Source organism: Heterocephalus glaber, unplaced genomic scaffold (assembly GCF_053883595.1).
Source record: "Heterocephalus glaber isolate CG9 unplaced genomic scaffold, H.glaber_assembly_v1.0 deba00001481, whole genome shotgun sequence".
NCBI lineage: Eukaryota > Metazoa > Chordata > Mammalia > Rodentia > Bathyergidae > Heterocephalus > Heterocephalus glaber.
Window position 1 is genome coordinate 14781878 of NW_028258317.1, and position 21507 is coordinate 14803384.

General features: G+C 39.1%; 1 protein-coding gene across 1 annotated transcript; it reads left to right on the top strand.

Annotated features, from left to right (window-relative positions):
* The first annotated feature begins 5837 nt into the window (after positions 1–5837).
* Tomm5 (translocase of outer mitochondrial membrane 5) lies at positions 5838–9013 on the top strand. Its single transcript, XM_004874584.3, has 2 exons — positions 5838–6064; positions 8292–9013. The coding sequence occupies exons 1-2, from the start codon at positions 5944–5946 to the stop codon at positions 8324–8326; spliced, it is 156 nt and encodes a 51-aa protein (XP_004874641.1). The 5' UTR covers positions 5838–5943; the 3' UTR covers positions 8327–9013.
* Positions 9014–21507: the final 12494 nt, after the last annotated feature.

Below are 21507 nucleotides of genomic sequence, written 5' to 3' on the forward strand. Positions count from 1 at the left end.
GAACAACAAGTAGTTAAGTATATTGGGATAGGGTGGAAGATTATGTGGGAAAAGGGAAGAATAGAGAAAGGATAAAGATGTACCAGGTTGAGAAAGAGGAGTAGAAAGGCATGATATCAGTGAGAAAGATGGGAATCAGATCAATGTAAGGCCTTCTAAACAAGACCAAAGCATAAGCACATTTTAGGTGTTATGATCAACTTTATTCTTTATAAATTTTGTATTAGTACATGTTTGCAGTATATAATGTTCACATTCCTTATGTGGAGTTGATGCATGTATATAACACATCTTAATTCTTTTTTCTCTGCTTTCCTTCCCTTCTCTCCCCCTCCCTCCATCTCTTGATCCTCTTCCCATTTGAGACAGAACTACCTTCCTCCTTCCTATGGTCTCTTATTTTGATCTTTATTCATAATTTGGGTTTCTTGTATAAAAGAAACCATGTGATATTTAAGCTTATGTATCTGATTGATTTCACTTAACATTATGGTCTCAAGTTGCATGCATTTTCCTACAAATGACTTGAGTTTATCTTTCTTTGTGGCAGAGTAGTACTCCATTGTGTACAATTACCAAATTTTCAACATCCATTCATCTGTTGATGGATATATAGCCCACTTCCAAGATTTAGCTGTTATTAATTGATTTGCACATTTTTCTGAAGGCAATGGAAAATAAAATACTTTACATAGGATAATAACATTATAAAGATTATATTTAGAAATATCACACAGACTGCATGGTGAAAAAGGCACCAGAAGAGATAAGACAGAAGAAAGAAGAACAGATGGTGTGATAGCCTAAGCAAAAGTTGTAGCAGAGGAGATAGAAAGAATATAATGACCTTTAGAAATATTAAAAAGGCAGATTCAGGTGTGGTGGTGCATGCCTGTAATTCCAGCACTCTGAAAAGCTGAGACAAAGATTACAAGTTTGAATCCAGTCTGGGAAACTTAGCAACTTAGTCAGACTATGACACAAAATAAAAAGGGCTGGGGATGCAGCTCAATGCAAAGCCCCTGAGTTCAATACCCAGTTCTGAAAAAAAAAAGAGGTAGAATTGACAGAAGCTAGAATTTAATTAGATATAGGGTCTTTGGGTGGGAATGAAATTGACTTCCAGGTTTCTGGATTTATCAACTGGAGAGAATAGATAATGGTGGGAGTTATTAGGCTGTAGGGTATGGGAATAAAGGTTGACTAGGAGAGCTCTATGGTTTGGGTACATCCCCATTTATTGAAGATTTAACCCCTGATGCAACACTGTTGGGAAGTGGGAATATTGGGAAGAGTTTAGGTCATGAAGATGCTGACCTCATGAAAACATCAATACCATTATAAGAAGTGCTTTCAGGAATGGATTCTGTCTCTTGCCCTACAGCCTTCCGTTATGTGAGGATGCAACAAGAGGGCCCTCAACACACCAGATGCCAGGGCCTCCATCTGGGAACAGCCTTCAGAACTGTGAGAGAATAAACCTCTGATCTTTATAAATTATCCAGTCTCAAGTATCCTGTTATATCAGCCCCAAACAGAATAAGAGCAGAAGATGATTGGTTCCACTTTGAACAAGTGAAGTGTGAAACACTCATAGTACATTGGAGGAGAAAGTGAAGTCAAGAGATCAGTTGGATGTACAGGTCCATGTTCCTGTAGAGGAATGAGCTGGAAACATATATGGGTGGAAAATCATTATCCTAAAAATAGTAATTGAAGCAAGACTGAATTGTCCATGAGTACTGAAGAGAAGAGGATCCAGGGAAGGACCATTTAAGAGCTGATCCATAGAGGAAATTTGGAAGGAAGCTCTCAAACATCTGGAAAGGTAAAAAGAAAACCAGAGACCATGGTATCCTCAATGTTAAAGGGAGAACTTTCATAAAAGAGTTGAGTAACCAACAACAACAAATGTAGCAGAGGGGCTAAGACCTATAAGAGTCCCTTGGATTTGGCAATAAGGGGTTCCCTCAAAGCAGGCAATTTCAGGGAATGGATGAGGCTAGAAGCCCAGTCTTTCCTTGGGCCTGCCATTCTGTTTGTTTGTTTGTTTGTTTTTTGAGACAGGATCCCACTATGTATTTCAGGCTGGCCTTGAACTCACTATGTAGCCCAGGCTGGCCTTGAACTCAGGGTGATCCTCCTGCCTCAGCTTCCCAAGTGCTGGGATTACAGGCATGTGTCATCATGCTCAGCTTCCTGCCACCTTTAAAAAAGATTTTCTGTGACTCAGAGTACAGAGATAAGTGAGACTGGCAAATGACAATAGATAATGTGATAGTTTAAAAAAATGAGTGATGTTCCTTGTACTTGAGGTGCTTAGAGTCTATCTAGAAAGAGATCATACATTCAAAAATCATCTAAACAACAAAGTTCTAAACCAAAGTCTCTAAAAGAGAAGAAGGTATTATAGAAAGCAAATGCCAGAGAAATAAAGGTTATCAAACTCCTCATCCTTTAAGGCTCAAAAGCTCTCCTTCCTGAAAATGCCTCTTTGTTGGGCAGTAACTTCTAAAATTAAGTTATCTTGTCTTCCAATTGAAACTCTGTTTATCATTTACCACAGAGCAATCTTTATTGAGAGTGGAAGTGTCTTTTCCTTGTTCAGTCTTTTATTTCATTCACTGTGGATCCTGTGGATTTCAAAGTCAGTTTGTTTTGGAAATTCCAAGCCATGTCTTTGCCTGAAAGAATAAGGAAGGAGAGGTGTGGAGCTGCACAATGATACAGTCCAAATTAACTGGACTGTAATCCAGATAATGGGTGTGGCATTGTGGAAAGAAGGGCTGCTCTCAGTCTGTTGATGAATAGCAGCCTCTTTTTATCTGTCTCTCCCTAAATGAAATTGAACAGTAACACATTCTTCTAAGCCTTACCTTTGCAGGGGAGGAGGGGGAGTCAATGAGAATATTCATAGTTAAAAGTAGCAAAAACCATAATGCATGATGGAGGAAAGTGCCAATGTGGGAGTCCAGAGATCTACCCTAACTCCAGGTATCTCTATTTCTAACTAGCTTCACTGGGTCCTCAGTTTTCTGAACAGTTATTGAACTATTCAATACCCAATATTGAACTATTCAATATAGCTCCCTATAAATTATAAACAAAAGTTCCTATGATTTTATATTGGATTCATTTCCTAATCATGAGTCATCAGTCAAACTCTGGCCTTGCAAATACAAATTATTCCATAATGGTGGAAATTAAAGCACTTAATTCTCTTATGACTGGGTTGTATGCTCTGATTGCTTATGTACAGTATTATCTGGGAAGCTGAGGCAAAGGAAATGGTTCCAAAATCCCTCTTGGGATCTAAATGGAAAATAAGGCTATGACATCAGCTGCCATTTTATCTGTGAACAGACCAAGTAATACAAATATCAGTATTAAATTTTGCATGCATACTTCTTCATTTTTTGCCTTTCATGGTAAAGCACAGGGAATCCTTTGCCCTTAGGTTCAAGGTTATGCAGAAAGAATAGAAACGATGAGAACAGAATTACAGCATTTGACAGCTTTAGGTGACTTTAAAGATTAGACCCAAACCTCTCCTCCTCCCAGTTAAAAAAAAATTAGAGGTGTAAAATACAAAGTGGCTCTATCCAATGTTGACTTCCTGAAGCATATTTTCTCAATTTGCGTCACCTAAACCCACTGTAATTGGAAATACCACCAAACTATGTGACAAATAAATAAACAACCACTTTTAAAAGCCAAGGAAAGGAGCCTAGCCTTGTTTAATGAGTTTCGTCCATTACAACTAAAGAAGCCATGAAAGAGAAAGACATTTCTGAGACACAAACAGTTCACCCCGCTAGACTATATCTGGATATATCTTACTCCAGGACACAGCTATTCTATATTTCTATCCATTATCTTCCTGTCTATAAAGGTGGCCAAGCATCAGAGCTTTCTAAGGAATTGTTGTAAGAATAATGCTGCCTTTTTAATTTAGCATTGGACAGGTAAAGTTCATATGTTAAAAACCTGTTCTTCTTACCAAGAAACACGATCTTTGGCTAATTTCTCCCTTCTCTAGTTTCCTGTGAATTCAGACAAGTTACTCAAAAGCATCTCAATAAAGAAAATAATATGGTAGTTCTATATGTGAACTACTTAAACTAGATAAACTAGATCTAAGATATTGAAATCATACAAGAACCCATTCCTTCCCAATCTGTTTTCCCTCACTTTTCAGTTGGATGAGATTTGCCTCATTGTTTACCTTCTTCCCAGTGTGGAAAATGCACATACTTGCTTTGGTATCTGATCACATTTGATGATACTGTGATAACCATACACTCCAAATCATTATGTCCTTATGACACAGTTAGAATTAAAAATACATAAACTATTAGAACTGGAAGGGACCTTCAAAAGCATTTAGTCATATGCTGTTCTTGTAAAGAAATGAAGTTGCAGTGAAGCAGAGACTTGTCCCTCATCATGTGGACAGTGAGTAGCTGTGTCAGATTTAGGGACTATGTCTTCAATGTCCCTGTTCAGCTTCTTTCCACAGCCCCTGTTCCTTTCCAGCATTACTGAAGGTTTTCTAAACACTCACAAAGGGTTGGACAGAGGCTATTTCTTGGGAGTCTGCCCCTCCCATTCCAGAGCTGTCTCTGCTATTCCACTGCATGAATTATAGATGCAAAATATTACTGAAGCTTGGATACAAAGATGAGTTCCTTTTCTCACCCCATGTCTTACGCTCTATTAGTTAGGAAGGTAGGTTGCAATGCTTACAGAGATCAGTTGTTTCCATAATAAATTATTGTTCTAATTTATCCAAAATTCATTATTGCTATGCACTATGTTTTCAAGAAGGAACATTCTGATACTAATTATGTGAGCAATTGAGTTATCTGGCTCATGTCTGAGAATTACATATGGCTAGCTGTCATTCAGAACTTGGGGTAACAGCCTATTAATCTTTTGATGATTCTGTGACAGAAAAACTGATTGCCTTAAACTCTTGCCTTCTGACTCGAGGGATGTCCAGGTACTGTTAGGGACCAATGAGGCAGCAGGGTACAGGGGAAAGAGGATTCAGCTACACATTACAGTTATCCACATAAGAATCCTGGCGTACACATCAGTAATAGAATGACTAATAAATTTCTGCGACTTCCTCTCATCTGTAAAATGTTTTGCAGATTTGAACTTGCTTTACACATGCTCGATTACTATGCCTAAATTAGACTTGTAAGGATCGATTAGCTATAGAAATGTGAATACAGCAATAATGTGGAAAATGTTTTTAAAAAATTCTATCTGGTGTTTCACAGTTCTAAGTAGGTATACAGTCCTGCTCTGGCATTTATTAGTTGTGTGATCTTGGGCAAGTTTCACTATCTTTGCCTTTTTATTTTCACTTATCACGGAAAATTTCAAACATACTCAAGATGCAAAGACTAGAATAATTAACTAAAATGATATACTAATCACCAGTTTAAGTAGTTTTCAATATTTTGCAAATATTGTTTCATTTCTCTTCGATACTTTTTCCCGCCTGAGGGAAAGTATATCTGGCAAGCTGTTTTAAAGATCTCTGTACTTCAATTTTCTAATCCAGGAAATGCTAATATGTATGTAATTTAGGGAGAACCGTATTGAGTATTCAATAAATGTTAGCTGTTATTATATTCGGTGGTACCTAGGAGCATAGCCCTCTACTGGGCGGCGTAAAACCATTTAACAATGTTGTGCTCCCAGCTCAAGGCAGAAACCGTCCAGAAGTACCCGCGCCTCGGTGGCAAGATCGTGTCCGCCCTCTTCAGGTCGCCCGGCAGGATGAGAATTGTCCCTCGCATGCTCCCGTCTCCGCGCGCGGAAGGGGCGGGAACAGGAAGTGGGGTTAGGCGCGGTTCCTGGTATGAATCGGACCCCCTGAAGATCCGAGAGCAAAGCGCAGTGGCTGGAAGGTGTTACTGCGGAGCAGAGATGTTCCGGATCGAGGGCCTCGCGCCGAAGCTGGACCCCGAGGAGATGAAACGGAAGATGCGCGAGGATGTGATTTCCTCTGTACGGAACTTCCTCATCTACGTGGCCCTGCTACGAGTCAGTGAGTGTCCTCCTGGGCTGTGACCATGAGCCCATCTCGTCGACACTGCTCATCTATCTTTCATTCTACAGACGGCTGTGGGGTCTTTAGGAGTTGACCCTAAGCTGAGTGAGCATTCGCGGAGAGCAGACAGAAAGCGTGTCGAGGGCGATGGTAGTATGCGCAGTCTAGGGTCAGGGTGGGGAGGGATATCGAAGTGCACGTGGTGGCCTAGCACGCCTGGTTAAGTCATTCTGGTTCACCTAATCTTAAGAGTGTTTGAGTTGAACGAGCTTTCACAGTTTATTCCTAGACCAAGTTCTCTGTTTGCAGACCAAGAAACAGTGCCGGAGTAGGAAAATGGCTGGTCCAAGGTCATTGAGCGACCAGTGAATGAACTTGACCTAGAATCCGAAGCTCTTAATAGGTTGCCTTTTTTCAGTGCTGACCTTTTAAATCTAAAAGATTTTGCTTCCTGTTTATTTGTACAGAGGGTGAGGTAAATAATTGCTTTTTGTGTTTTCTAAGGAATCAGGAGGAAAGAAGTTACAGGATTAGTAATACCTGAGGTATTTGATTTTATAGTTAGCAGAAAGATACTTCCCTTTTTTTTTTTTTTTTAAATCTTGACAGTGGCCCTTTGAGAAGTCGATTTTCAGAGGGATATACGAAAGTCATCAGGTTACAGGCACACTGAATATAACAGCTGGAAGTAGCTTTATAGATCAGTTCTCTAATTTTACCAATACGGTTTAGAAACTTGCCTCTGTCTCCTCATTTTCTGTAAGAGATCCTTCTCATTGTTCTGTGCTTGTATATTCGTTGACTAGTCTGGATGGAGAGGCTTGGTGGTTCAAATAATTGAAGTCCATACCAAGGTCATGCCGTAGAAGACCCGTGTTAGGCCTAGGCTGGAGCTCACTGAAGTTGAGGTCTCCCTGATTCAGGTGCCTTTTTCACTGTGTAGTCTTTCGTTGTACTTCTCTGCTTCCCCAGGAGAGGGAGTCTTCAGGAACAGAAATACTCAAATCGTCCAGGTCGTTCAACAGCTGCTTACAACTCCCAAATTTACTTATTTCCTCTTATCAACCTGGATTATCATTTTTAAGTTGAGGTACAATTTCTACATTATATAATACATTCATTTAAAGTGTGCAGTTCAGTGGGTGTTAGCGTAGTCAGAGGTGTGCAGCTATTATCACAATCAATTCTAGAACATTTTTTGTACTCTTGAAAGAAAACCCATGCCAATTAGCTGTCACCTCATTTTCCCCTTTCTCCAGTCCTGGCAACCACTAATCTTTTTCTCTATGGATTTGCCTATTCTGGTTATTTCATATGAATGGAATTACACAGTATGCATCCTTTTGTGTCTGTGTTATTTCACTTAGTATAATGTTTTCAGAGTTTATCTGTGTTACAGAATGTGTTGGAATGTTCTTTTTATATTTGAATAAGGTTTCCTTGTATGAATATACTACATTGTGTTTATCCATTTGTTATTTGATTTCTCCCCATGTTTAAAGATTAGTAAAAAAGACAGGATGTACTACTTTATCAGCTTCTGACATCTTGTCTTTAGTTTATTATTTTAAAAATGTTCTATTAACTATGAATATTGAGAAAGAATGTCATTCTGGTTTTTGACCACAGCACTTTTACACAGAATACTTATTTACATCCATATGACACTTAGTTTTCTAGATATTTCTGTGTATATTACTTTATGAAACCTCATAATAACTGACGTAAGACTGTATCAGATGTTATCAGGAGGACATAAGTGATAGCTAATCAGAAATGATAAAATAGGTGTTTAGCTGTTCCTTACTTCAGTGTTTTTCCCCTACTTGCTGCCTATTTTCAAATTAATTTTTAAAGATGAGAAATACCTATTTGTTTTCTCTATAGTTTTGTTTCTTTTACAGTTAAGATCACCAAAATAAAGGATTGTCGTTTGAGAGACAGCTGGGAATTGCTGTTTGTGGCTTTAAAGAGAATTACCTGGAGGAAAGATTTTAAAGACTATAACAATGAGCTTTATGGTACTTATAGTTGAAGACAGTGGAATAAGCTGCTTTGGGATGGCAGAGGCAGTGAGTCTCTTTTGCGATGTTGTACAAGTAGAGGCTTGGGCATCATTTTGTGGTGAATTAAACCTGTAAGGTTTCCCCTAGTCTTACAGTTCTGTAACAGCGTGGAAACTAAATAGAGCTGAAAACTAATTTTGCTTTTGTTTTTCTTTCAGCTCCATTTATCTTGAAGAAATTGGACAGTATATGAAGATTGGACATCATCTGTGAACATATGATAAAAGAACCTGGTTACAGTTTCTTCTGCCTGCAAATGAATAGGCTCAGAAAGGTGTAAGAGACTCTGATTGAATGGACATAAAAATTCTACTTGATAAGAGCTAGTTGGGGGCCGGGGATTTAGCTCAGTGGTTTTGTCGCCTGCTGCGCAAGTGCAAGGACCCAAGTTCGATCCCCGGTACCCAAAAAATAAAAAAATAAAAAAAGAGCTAGTTGGACTCTGGTAACTGATCCTCATAGCTAAAATATAAAACTATTGGGAAGGGCCGGGGATTTAGCTCAGTGGTTCCACCGCCTGCCTCGCAAGCGAAAGGTCCCAAGTTCGATCCCCGGTACCAAAAAAAAAAAAAAACTATTAGGAAGTATGAAAAGATGTCTTGTGGTCAAAGTGTGTCCTTATGCTGGTGATAATTCAGTCTCTGTGAACATTGATGTAAATAATGTCAAACTCAATTTTAGCAAGTATCGTAAGAGGATTATCTCTGAAATGTCACTGTCTTGTCAGTCATTTCTGTTTACATTTTTACTTCTGTCCAGAGTATATTTGTGATGAATCCCTTGCAAATAGCTGTGTTTAATGGGAGTCGGCACAAAACCACAATGGTATTTAAGTGCAAGACTATTTGTCTATATTTTTAATAAAATACCAGAAAGTTTTTTTCTTTTTTGTCCCACTTTTTGCTGAAACCCAACAGTCATTCATGTGACAGCTTATTATAAGCTACATCAAGTTGTATTCCTCTCATTTTGAACTTGAGAATTTGCTGATCCTGGTCAAGTGGCATTATATCTTACTGCCTAGCAGCCTTCATGAAAGGCAGCGTTGCTGCTTGGTGCTGAGTATGTGTAATACCAAAGGTGAAAAATGTGTTTTTAAGTTGAGTTATTTGTCTTGGTTGGCAGAAGTACGTAATCAGAGGCCACACATTCACCTCCTTTTAGCTAATTGTATCTCTAAATAACATGATGGTTTTGTTGCTTCTTGGTTTGTTCTGCTTTAGGAAATGCCCTCTGACTTCTCAATATATTATCAGGACTTCAGTTTGTTTTCTCCCCTTATGTCCACACACATTTCTTATCATCTCTTCCAATGTACAGAGTTGGGCCGGGGATTTAGCTCAGTGGTTGTGTCACCTGCCTCGCAAGCACAAGGACCTGAGTTTGATCCTCGGTACCAAAAAAACCCAAAAAAAACACCAATGTACATAGTGATTTTGATTGTATCAGTATCATTAGAACTCTTAAGCTCTTAAGTGCTATTCATGGAGTTCTTTCCCTATACATCTTTCTAGTTTTTCTAGGTTTAATTTTTCTATAAACTTCTCATTAAATCAACAAAACTTGGTATTTGTCTAAATAGTGCACATTGTTGAGTTTCACTGGGTACTCTGTTTCCTCTTCCAGAATAAGTTTTTCCTGGAGCCCTCTGACCTATGCCTGGTGTGTGACTATAACCTGGGAATTCCCTTCACCTTCATCAGGGGAATTTCTTTTCCTCTTATCCTATGTTAGATCTCTAGTTTTTTGCTAATTTTGTCTTTTCTAGGCTTACTCCTTTATTTTGATGAAGCCATTTCTCCAGCACAGTTCTGAGAAAAGTGGCATATGAGGCAAATATTTCTATTCTAATATTTAGTATATGTGCTGCTGAAGCGAGCACTGTATTCTAATATTTAATGGTTTGCTGAATGTAGAGTTCCCTCAGAATTTTAAGTTATTGCACAATTGCTTCTAGCTTTCATTTTTGCTACTGAAAAATCTGAAACTGTTACTGATTCCTGATTTTTTTGTGTGTGGGATCTAAATTTTTTCCCAGATAAACAAGGATATTTTGTCTGTAGTATTCTTACATTCCATGATGACATACTTTGGTGTGTATTTTAATTCACTGTGCTGGACACTTGGTAAACGTAAACTTGAAATTATAGGATGATTTCTTCCCTTTCTATTTTTTCTTTTCTTACTTTATACAGTGATGCCACTTTTGATGTTTTCTTTTTCCTCCATAATCTATTTGATTTAAAATTGCTTTTCTCAATTTTTCTCTTTCATTTTGGATGCTTCTCTTTATATCTAGTTATCCTTAGTTGTCCCGTATTTAAAAATAAAGACTAACAAATTGATTAGAAGTTCTAAGTGGGTGGGGCTTATTGGTGTTGAGTTTTGCTGAAAGGTGATTTGTGAGTCAGGGAAAGGAGGCTGCTTAGCTGTGTAGAGTTACAGAGAGCATCTGATTATTTAAGCCTATAACCAGTTCATTGTGCGCGCTCTCCCTCCCTCTCTTTTCTTTTTTTCTTTTTGTGGTACTGGGAATTGAACCCAGGGCCTTTTCACTGGACTACATCTCCAGTCCTTTTTTTGTCCTTTTCTTCCCTTTCCCTTGCCCCTTCCCTCTTCCTTTTTTCTTTGACACAGGGTCTTGCTAAGTTGCCCAGGCTGCACTCAAACTTACTATCTTCCTGCCTCAGCCTTCCAAAGTGCTGAGATTATAGACATAGGCCACCACACCCAGGCCCACTTCTACTGTTTTACCTCCCACTTCCAGAAGTACATATCATATAGCCACCAATTTTGAACATTTTAGGAATTCTGTGACATGAATTGGGTTGCTTTTGGTTTTTTGTTTTGTTTTTGGCTTTTCCTGCTGCTGGCACAGAATTCAGTTTTCTTGGGTCTGCTACATTATTAACTACTTGTCCATTTGCTTTCCAGCTTCTGACTTTTTGTTGGTGTTGTCTCCACTTCTGTTCTTCTAGGTTTATAATTTAGTTTTCTTTCATTTATTTATTTTTTGAGACAGGATATTGCTATGTAGTTCAGACTGGCCTTCAGCTTGAGGCAATCCTCCTGCCTCTGCCTCCTGGGTGCTGGGATTACAGGCATGCACCATCAGGCCAGCTTGGTGTATATTTTAAAACAGGTAAAAATTTTATTGTCATTTAATGGAATTTTGGGAGTGGATGTGGTACATATGCTCAATCCACCATCTTTTCCCAGAAAATAGGTAATTTTTAACCATGTCATTCTTGTCTTTCATATTAGTACTTTATATCTATCTCTGACTTAGCTAACAGCACCATGGTCATGAATATTGGTGAGGAGGCTGAGACAGGAGGATAGGAGGTTTGAGCCCACTGTAGGCAACTTGGCAAGACCCTGTGTCAGAGAAGAAAAATGAAGAGGAAAGGGGAAAGGAAAGGAAAAGAGGAAAGAAAGCACAGAATAAAGAAGGACTGGAGATGTGGTCCAGTGAATATGCCCTGGGTTCAATTCCCAGTACCACAAGCCTGCAGAGTAGACTTGATTTTGAGTCCTGGCTTGAGTACTTATGAGATGGATAACTTTCAGCAAGTGAACCTTAGTAAATCTCATTTTCTTCAACTGTCAAATTTGGATAATAGAAACATCCACTTACTTGAAAGAAATGTTGTAAGAAGAGAGAAAACGCAAGTAGATCATTTGGCCCTGTTGCTTGACATTTGGTGTTAATAATGGTTAGTCTTTGGTACAAAGTGTTTAGAAGTGGCTTGTGCTGGCATTTGTGGCATAAATGTTTCATATTTTCAGACACTGACATAGCATGCTGACGCTTTAATTCATTTAAGACTTCCAAATTACCAGACACTTAAATTTATTATCTAAAAACAGCCTTAACTAATCAATATTAATGCCATTTTATTTCTGGAAAGGTTGAAACTCTGGATGTTTCAGAATAGCTAATACATACCAGTTGGCCAAGGTTTAGAGAACTTTTAATGTTTTTTGTTTTTTCATATCCTACCCTTAGGATCTTTTCTTGGGAGAGAAAGTGTGATTGTTATCCTGGATTCCAGTGTATATTCAGACTGGAGTGAGAGAAATTGTGATGGTTCAGTTTTTGTGGCTAGCTTTTTAAAGTTCAGGCCATACTGGGAGTGTTCAATACTTGGAATAGATAGATCTAAAATAGGACATTAGAAAATAGTTTGAATATATATGTGTGTGTCATATATGTATATACATATTTCTAGTTTGTAATGTGGAATAATAAAGAAGCATAGCAAATTTGAGTTTTGTAAACTAAAAATGGGGGCATTAAGAGAGGAGAGTGTTAATTCCACACAATCAGGTTATGTTGAGGAATACCAGCTTAGTAGGAAATTTGCCATTAAGTTAATGTTCTTAACTGTTAGCAGTGCAAGAGTTTTTGTTGTTGTTTTTTAATGCAAGATTTTTTAAAAACTACTTTATTGCTGCTCTTTGTAGTTCTGTGAAATAAGTTAACGTTACAGTTAATGTGTTCAGTAGCATATGGGTGAGCAAACTTGAGCCTACATTTAAAATGAAGGGCAGTACAGGAGTCTGACCTCTTTCTTTTCCCCTTTCTTTGAGCTAAGCATGTCTATCTGTAAGATCCAGGTACCAGATAATATTGTAAATAGTATAGAAAGGAAATCACCTGGATTTTACTTTTAACCTAACATGATCACTTCATAAATTCTGCATGTAGCTTAAGTGATCATAGGAAAACCATGAATTCAGGGATTGGCAAACTTTGTTTTGGATCAAATGGTAAATATTTTAGGTTTTTCAGGATGTATAGTCTTAGTTCTGCCAACTCCAGTTGTAATGTGAAAGCAGCCAAACAAAGTAGGCTTTTCAGGGCTATAATCCATCATAGGACACTGTGTGAGTGGATATCTGAAAGACCTAACTTTGCTGAAGAGTTACTTGGGGTTACCTAGGGGCAAAGGATAGAGCAGAGACTATCAGGCAGGGATCAGTCATGTTGTTCGAGATGGGGAGTTCAGAGTTGCTCAGTTAAGACCACATTGAACACAGTGTGAGAAATGTATTTTTAAGGGGAAAAGAGCAGACCTGTATTGATTCAGATATGTGTAGTGAGGAAGGAAAGACATCAAGAAGGGCTTGCTGATTTCTGGCTCAAGTAACTGGGTTAATGGTGTCCTTTACTGAACTAAGGAACGGATTTCAAGGGGAAAAGAATGGGTTCAATTTTTGACTTGAGTTGGAAGTACTTGTGAGATGGAGATGCTGAATAGGAATGTGGTTATCCAAATATGGCCAGCATTTTGACTTGAAATAAATGTTGAGGGTTTCCTCTAGATAGATGGTAATTAAAACTGTGGTTATGTCAGGGATTTAGCTCAGTGGTTCTGCCGCCTGCCTCGCAAGTGCAAAGTCCCAAGTTCGATCCCCAGTACCAAAGAAACAAAAAAACCTGTGGTTATGGCTGAGAGAAAAGTATATTTAAAAAAATAATCCAGAGTCAGAAAGTATTTCAAGAATGAGCGGATAGGCAGCAAATAGTGAAGTTTGTGAAAGGTTCAAGAACAGGTAAGGGATTTACCTCAGATATGAAGTGGATGAGTCTGTGTATTAGGAAAAGGAGAAAAGAGTGCTATCAGTGTATTAGTTTACAGTTGCTACGAAAGTAAATGGCTGTAAACTTTGTGGCCTGAAAATCAGAAGTTTGAAGTGAGCTATATGGGGTTAAATCAAAGTATCAGGACACCTGCATTCCTTCTGGAGGTACTAGGGGCAAATCTGTGCCTTGCATTTTCCAGCTTCTAGAACCTACTATCACCTATTCCTCTGTGGTCATATCTTCTCTGATTCTGAAATTTCTTATACAGGACCCACTGGGCATGGTGGCATACGCCTATAATCCTAGCACTTGGGAGGGTGAGGCAGGAGGATCATCACAAGTTCAAGGCCAGTTTGGGCTACATAGTGAGTTCGAGGCCAGCCTGAACTACATAGTGAGACTCTGTCTCAAAAAAAAGACCCTTGCAATTGCAATTTCATTGGATTCACCCAGATAATCTAGGATAATTTTCCTAACTCAGGATCCTAGACTTAATCAAATCTACAAGTTCCTTTTGCCCTAAGAAGTAATTTATAGGTTTGGAGATCAAGTCATGGACATTTTAAAGTAGGAGTGGGATCATTCTGCCTGCCACATGTGGTAAGGGTTTAGATTTGGTGGAAAACAGTTCCCTTTTGCTCAAATCTGCTTTTTCCTCCGAAGGTCAATTTGCAGACCTTAGCCTTCCTTAGTCACTCAGCTCTGTAGTCATAACTTAGATTTAATTGGAGGCATTCTTTTTGCCAACACTGAATAATTCTTTGGCCTTACTAGGCCCTATAACGTGTTCATCCTACCACCTAGTCTTTCCTTACATTCCATTCAACATCATTATAATCATACTACTTGTCTCAACTTTCTTCCTTCCATCTAGGCTCATTGTACTTCTCTGGTAAAACCTATCTCAGGTTAAATCCATCTGTTCCCTGCAGAGAATGCTGAGATTAAAATGTGGGTTTTGTGGAGAGCACTTTTAGGAAACGCCCTTTAGAGAGTGAGTAAAGTAAGTTTGGGCAGAGGAAAAGTAAAACTGATACTGCCTGTGATTCGAATGCTCCACCATCCAGGACTGTCCCAGGTTTAGTACTGCAAGTCCTGAGTCCCAGAATACCCTCAGTCCTGAGCAACCTGGAGTGGATGGTCACTCTAATTGCAACAGCATCTTTGATTGCTGGTATGGCCCTTCAGAGAAATCCTGAATGAAAGCACTAGGGCAGGGCCTTTGAACCTCTGCATGAAACTGTTCACTAGACTTGAGCTGGTTGGTGGAAGGGGCATAACTTCCAGGAAGGCATCTTATTTCAGTTCAGGACAATTCCTGGTAGGGGTACAGCAGTGAGCTGCCAGCAGCCAGCACTCTTAGCCACAGGAGGAATGAATACCTTGGTGCCAAATTTGGTATCTGGTGGTTCCCCACAATATCCACCATAGCCCTAAATCCATACCTCTCTCCATCTGCCACCCCATTTCTCTGCTCTTTTATAGTTAAATGCCTCCATGAAGTCATTCATATTTTATATCTTTTCTCATTATGTCTTAAACTCACTCGATACACTTGCATCTCACCAGTCTGAAACTATTCTTGTCACTGTTAACACCCATCTTACACTGTCAGCAGCATTTCACACACAACTTCTTTATTGTAACCATCTTGTGAGCCTTTCATAACAGCACACTTCCCCAGTTTTCCTCTGACACTCTTCCTCAGATCCTTTTGCTTGTTTCTCTTTGTGTCTCTGATCTCTGAAAGTTGCACTGCCCCAGATATCAGTCCTCAGAAATCTTTTATGTGCAGTCCAGGTTGCACAATTAACCCCTTAAGTGATCTCATCTGTTCTGTGGGTGATAAACGCTACTTGAGGGCTACAAACTCACAATTCCATCTCTTAATTACAAACTTGTCTAAACAGCTAATTATCGGTCTTCTCTCTTTCATGAAACCTATTCTTGTCTCAGTCTCAGGGAATAGTCCATCTTTCCTGTTGCTTAAACCAGAAACCCATTATCATCTGTGACTCTTCTTATTCTCATTCCACACCAATCCTTCAGGAACCCATTGACTCATCACAATCTTGACTTCTTCCCAACTTCAGTTCCACCATTGTTTCTCTTCTGAATTAATTGTAACAGCCTCCTAACTAGATTCCTCACCTCCTTATCCCTGGTCTATTGTTATGTTCTCAACACAGCAATCAGAATGATCCCCCAGTCAGAACTGTTACTCAGAACCCTCCAGTGGCTTCCTGGTTCACTCCAACTAGAAGCGAGGGAGACCTAGTTGCCCACAAGGTTCTAAACAGTGTGGTCCTCACTGAGGTCCTTTTCTGTAAGACCCTCATCATACTCCAGCCCCCTTATCCTTCTTGCTGCCTCAAACAGCGCAGACAGGCTGCTGCTTCAGTGCCTCACACTGCATGTTTCCTCTGCATGGCATGCTCTTCCCTGAGAAGAAGCATCTCGCATGCTCTCTTTTAGGTCTTTACCTACATAGCATTTTCTTAGTGAAGCTTTATTTAACTCCTCTGTAGACTACAGGATATTTCAATTTGTACACTTATGTGCATTTTTCTGTATACTGTAGCTTAATAATTTTTTTTTAATTGCACCCTCTCCAGTACTCCATACTCCCCCTTCCCTGCTTTATTTTCTTCCCGTCACTTACCATTTTAATGTATTTTTCCATACTTATTTTATTGTCTCCCTTCATCAAATTTATGCTTGATGAGCAGAGATCTCTCTGTTGGGTTCACCTGAAGAAGAGTTCCTGACACTCAGGATTTAACTATTATTTGTTGAATAAAAGCATTAGAGTGGAGTAGCTTGCCAGGGATTTAGCTCAGTGGTTTTACCGCCTTCTGCGCAAGCGCAAGGACCCAAGTTCGATCCCCGGTACGAAAAAAAAAAGAAAGAAAGAAAGAATAGAGTAGCTTTAACTAGTGGGAAGTGTAAGAATACGGTAACTAGAATAAGGTAAGATGGTCTAGTGATAACAATGTCCCAGTTAGATGGATGACCATGAATGTGCAGTGCTTGGATGTGGGATTTTTCTCTTGCATTGCTTTGTTGCCCAAAGGCAAACCTGGAAAAGATGGAGAATTGGATTCATCCCAGATTGAGCTTTGCCACAAGGATGACATGAATGCAGAGGCAGATGTGCCTAAGGTAATGCTCAATGAGGAGGAAAAGGTAGGAGGGAACCAATAGACAGGAAGGAAATAGTGGTCAGTCCTGCTGAGAGTAACTGCAGAAGTGGGAACAGTAGGAACCCTGAAGCCCTTTATCCCCAAATATCTTTCCTTCACTTTCAGTGGAGAGAAAAATTCCTAAATTTTATTTCAGAAAAATAGAACCCATTGTTTCTATTTTGTTTCCTGAAGAGAGAAATCTCCAATGAGGATCTTTATGGCTATGACAAGAGTTTGTTTGTTTGTTGCTTTTACAGCTAAATGTGTGTGGGGTGACCAGGAAAGGACCATATCTGACCTAACACTACAATTTATGCTGTGCATTTAAGAGAAGATTGCAAATATGTTCACAATACCAATTTTTATGATTTTTATGGGACAGTGCTGAACCAGTGGAGACCGATGCTGAATACAGCAGTAGGAGCTTATATGGTGTTTTTCTTCCCAGAATTCAAATTGCATTGCCTCTAATTATTTGAGCTGATGGGAGAGAGACAATATATAGGATAACTTAAAGATACTGAAAAAAGTTTTAGAAATGTGATAGGTAAGAATTGAAAACAGAAATGTAAGAATGCAATCAAATGAATTTCTTGTCTTACCATCATTTGTAAAATTAAGCTGTTGTGTTTTCAGTGTACTTTTGGGTAGTTTACTGTTGAATCTTTGTATCAACTGTAAAATCTCCCAAGCATATGAAACAACTAAAAGACAAGGAATCTTCACTAAACACAAAGTAAATGTAAACATTGGAAACAGTTATTCTCATTTTTTAATTTTATTTTGATACTGGGGATTGAACCCAGGGCCTTTTTGGGCAAGTGGTCATCCCCAGACATTTTTTTTTTTCTTTTGAGACAGGATCTTGCTAAATTCCCAAGGCTGGTTCTGGATTCCAGTCCTCCTTCCTACCGTAGCCTCCCCATTAGTGGAGATTACAGGTACACACCATCAGCTGGGAAAGAAGTATTAATATTAGTTTAGTGCAGCAGTGCTGTAAAAGAAATTGTAGGGAAAGATGTTTATTGCAGTGCCTACTTTTTCTTCTTTAACCTAACTCTAATTTTTGTTGGCAGTCTAACTGCTTAGAAGTTTTCACCATAAAAGGACAATCCTTTTTTTTTTAACTTTATTTTTCTCTAACTTAAAGAGTGCTTCTAGGTACGTCTCTTCTGGCTCACCTGAATGCTTCTGAAAAGCAGCTTTTGGGGCTCCATCCATAGTGATTCAATTTAGTGCCTTTTGTTGAAAACCTGGCTCTGGATTGGTCTTGCTTCACTGCAACTGCATTGCCATTGGTCAACCAATGCATTGCCATTGGTCAACTTTCTTTAGGAGGGTGAGGGGACAGGGTGCAATCTTGAGTGGTCTCTGTTAATTGAAAAGGGTAAAGGGGCTTCATATTCCTGCTTTAACAAAACATTTAATTCTTTTTTTCCTTCTTTCAACTTGTTTTCTTAAATATCTTAGATTAAATCAGTCTTAATTATCCCACCTTTCCTAAGTTTACAAAGTATGGCAGAGGAAAGGCTGGTGGGAACCTAGGAACTTTGTAGTAGATAATTTAACCTCAAAAATAATCCTTTTATTTGCTTTTTCCCAGTCCTCTGGGAGGCCAAGGCAGGAGGATCATAAGTTCAAGCCCATCCAGAGCAATTTAGGTACTTAGTGAGACCCTGTCTTAAAATAAAAAAGAGCTGGAGACGTAGCTTAGTGTGAAGGCCGAGTTCATTCCCCAGTACCACAAAATTTTATCTATCTATCTGTATATAGATATATATAGATATATAGATATATATGCCTAGACCTTGTGGTTCAGAAGGAAGACCTTGTGGTCCCTTAGGAAGAGGCAAAGCAAGTAAGATTTGGACAAATAGCAGTTGGGCAGATAAAGAGTGGAGAGCCTTTGAAAAACTGATAAAGCAGATATGTATGAGGGAGAAAGAAGGGCAGTGTGGCAGAAGTGTGCTGAGAACAGAAGGGCAAGGAACTGTCAATCGTTTCAGAAACAGTGTATTTTCATAGAATCAAGAAAGATCCCAAGGGCCAGGGATATAGCTCAGCGGCACATCACCTACCTGGCAAGCATGAGGTCCTGAGTTCAATCCCTGGTACAAAAAAAAAAACAAAAACAAAGAAAAATCCCACTCTGACATCTACTGGCTAGTGCATATACTGCAGTTTCTAATTCTGTTACACGTGACTGTTCCAAGTAACCCCTCCCCCCCTTGAAAGGCTATAATAATAAATTTAAAGTAAAACACAGCCTTTGTTGTACTCTGTATTGTGGGCATCACTCAGGAGACTGCAAACAGTTGTTACTTACATGCTGCTTGCATGTGCTTATTATTGTAGCTATGTACATATAGCGCTGGTTGCTTACTTTAGTATAAGGTCACAAAGAGAAACCATACCTATGAAAGTTGAATAGACTTGTTACTGAGACATAGACATTACAAAATCACTTTTGTACTTTGTTTTTTTGGGGGGTGGGGGTGGTGAGTTATATCCCCGGCCTTTTTTATTTTTTATTCTGAGACGGTCATGCTAAGTTGCCCAGGCAGGGCTTGAACTTGTGATCTTCCTGCTGCAGCCTCCCAGTATGCTGGGATTACAGGCATGTACCACTCACCCAGCTTTGCATTTTGTCTCTTAAATACAATATCTAGTGAAATATTTTTTTAAAATATGAAATATGTTCTTAAATTTTTTCCTTCAGAAATTAAACACACAGCTAAGGCTAAGAGTGTAGCTCAGCAGTAAATCACTTGCCTAGCATGCTCAAGGTCCTAGGTTTGTGGGCCGAGCACCACAAACAAAAAATATGCTGGTTTTAATCCGATTATTCTAAGGCTAAAGATAGACTTTTAGAATGTCTAATGGTTTTCATCTTTTTCTTGGACACATCAGTACCTCATTTTCCACTTAGGGCAAAAATTAAAACTTACATAAGAAGATGTACAGACAATGATACTGTTACATTTGAAACTCAGTATTCCCCAGGCAGCTGCCTCACCATGCAGTCACAAATTAGTTTACATATTAAAATATAGATTTAGGGCTGGGGATTTAGCTCAGTGGTTCTTCCGCCTGCCTCACAAGCACAAGGACCCAGGTTTGATCACCGGTACCCCCAAAAAATAAATAATTCAGTGAACTAAGTGATTTGGGGACATCAATATGTAATATAAAAATTGTGGATTGTTGGAAAGTGGAGGTCTGTCTAAATGGGAAACAAAAACCTCTAGAATTAGGAATTTAGAGCCTGGGTTGCAGCTTTAGCTTGTATTTTTATGACTTCATGAGTCAGATTTTTTAGTTGCAAACATCAAAATCCAATTATGGCAGCTGTAAGGGGAAAAAGTATTTTATTAGAAGGATAAGAGGGAGTTCAGCATCACTAGAAAGCCTAGATAATCAGGCTTGGGGAACAGGTAGTAGAACATCACCCTTTGTCACTTGATCATGTCACAGACCTGCTACAATGAGGACACCATCTCTGCTGAGCATTAAGGGGTCTCCACTTAGTTTACCAAGGCCACAGGCACAGAACTCTGGACCCTGCCACTAACATGGCAGCCTGTGTTGCTGTATGAACTCAACCTGCTGTCCCCAAAGACAAATTCCAGAGACTTTGTTGTATCTCTGGTTCTCATTTCAGTCTGGGGCACATTTAATTTGTAGCATTGAAATCATATGGAAAAGCGGAGAGAATACTTGGAATGTCCACTGCTGTAGTGAAAGTCATGATCTACTTCCCAACCAGCCATAAATGGGAACCTCCCAAATGTAGGAAGAAAGTTTAGCTCCTAGGTAGCCAAAACAGATAGCATGTTCATTGTGTTAATCCTGGACAAATCACTGCCTGGGTGAGCCCAATTTTTCTACACAGCAAAGTTCCCATGACTGAGCAGATTGTGTTGTTCACTTACACACTTGGCAATAAATACCAACTATGTGCCAGAGCAGAGACAAGTAGCACATCCACTCTGTAGTCTAATGGAGGAGAAAAATCACCGGACTGCAAATGAAGGATGAGGCATGCACAGGACAAATGAGAGCAGAAAGAGGCGAGGAATTGGGCTGGGGATTTAGCTCAGTGGTGCCGCCACCTGCCTCACAAGTGCAAGGTCCTGAGTTCAATCCCCAGTACCAAAAAAAGAGAGGAATCAATTGCAGTTTGAAAATGATGTTCTTATATTTAAATACTTGTATAAAACATCAGCTCTCCCATGTGCTTCATGATGTTTGCACTGTTAATGGAAAAGAGCATGCTCTGGTACAAAGCGGCTATGAGCTCCTCTTAAAGTTAGCTGTTCTATAGTGACACCAAAACAAACAGTAATGTTGGCCTGCACAAATCCAAAAACTCAAGATTTTAATAGTTTATGGACAGTCACATCAAGACTGCTAGTTTCATACAGTGAGACACTTTTCAAGGGACTAAACATGATGGTTTTGGCAGTCATTAATAATAAAGATAAATCACCAAATTTAGTGTGAGTTTACCCCTATTCTGATCTGACCTGACCTAAGTATGGTTTCTATACTATATCTGGCTAGCTTGTATACAGCTTTGTGTCTTAAACTGTTGTCTTT

Bases quoted from the DNA above. Each gene is read 5' to 3' on its own strand.
- Tomm5 (XM_004874584.3), top strand. From the start codon at position 5,944: ATGTTCCGGATCGAGGGCCTCGCGCCGAAGCTGGACCCCGAGGAGATG. The intron at 6,065-8,291 runs GTGAGTGTCCTC...TTTTTCTTTCAG, and splicing joins CGTGGCCCTGCTACGAGTCA to CTCCATTTATCTTGAAGAAA.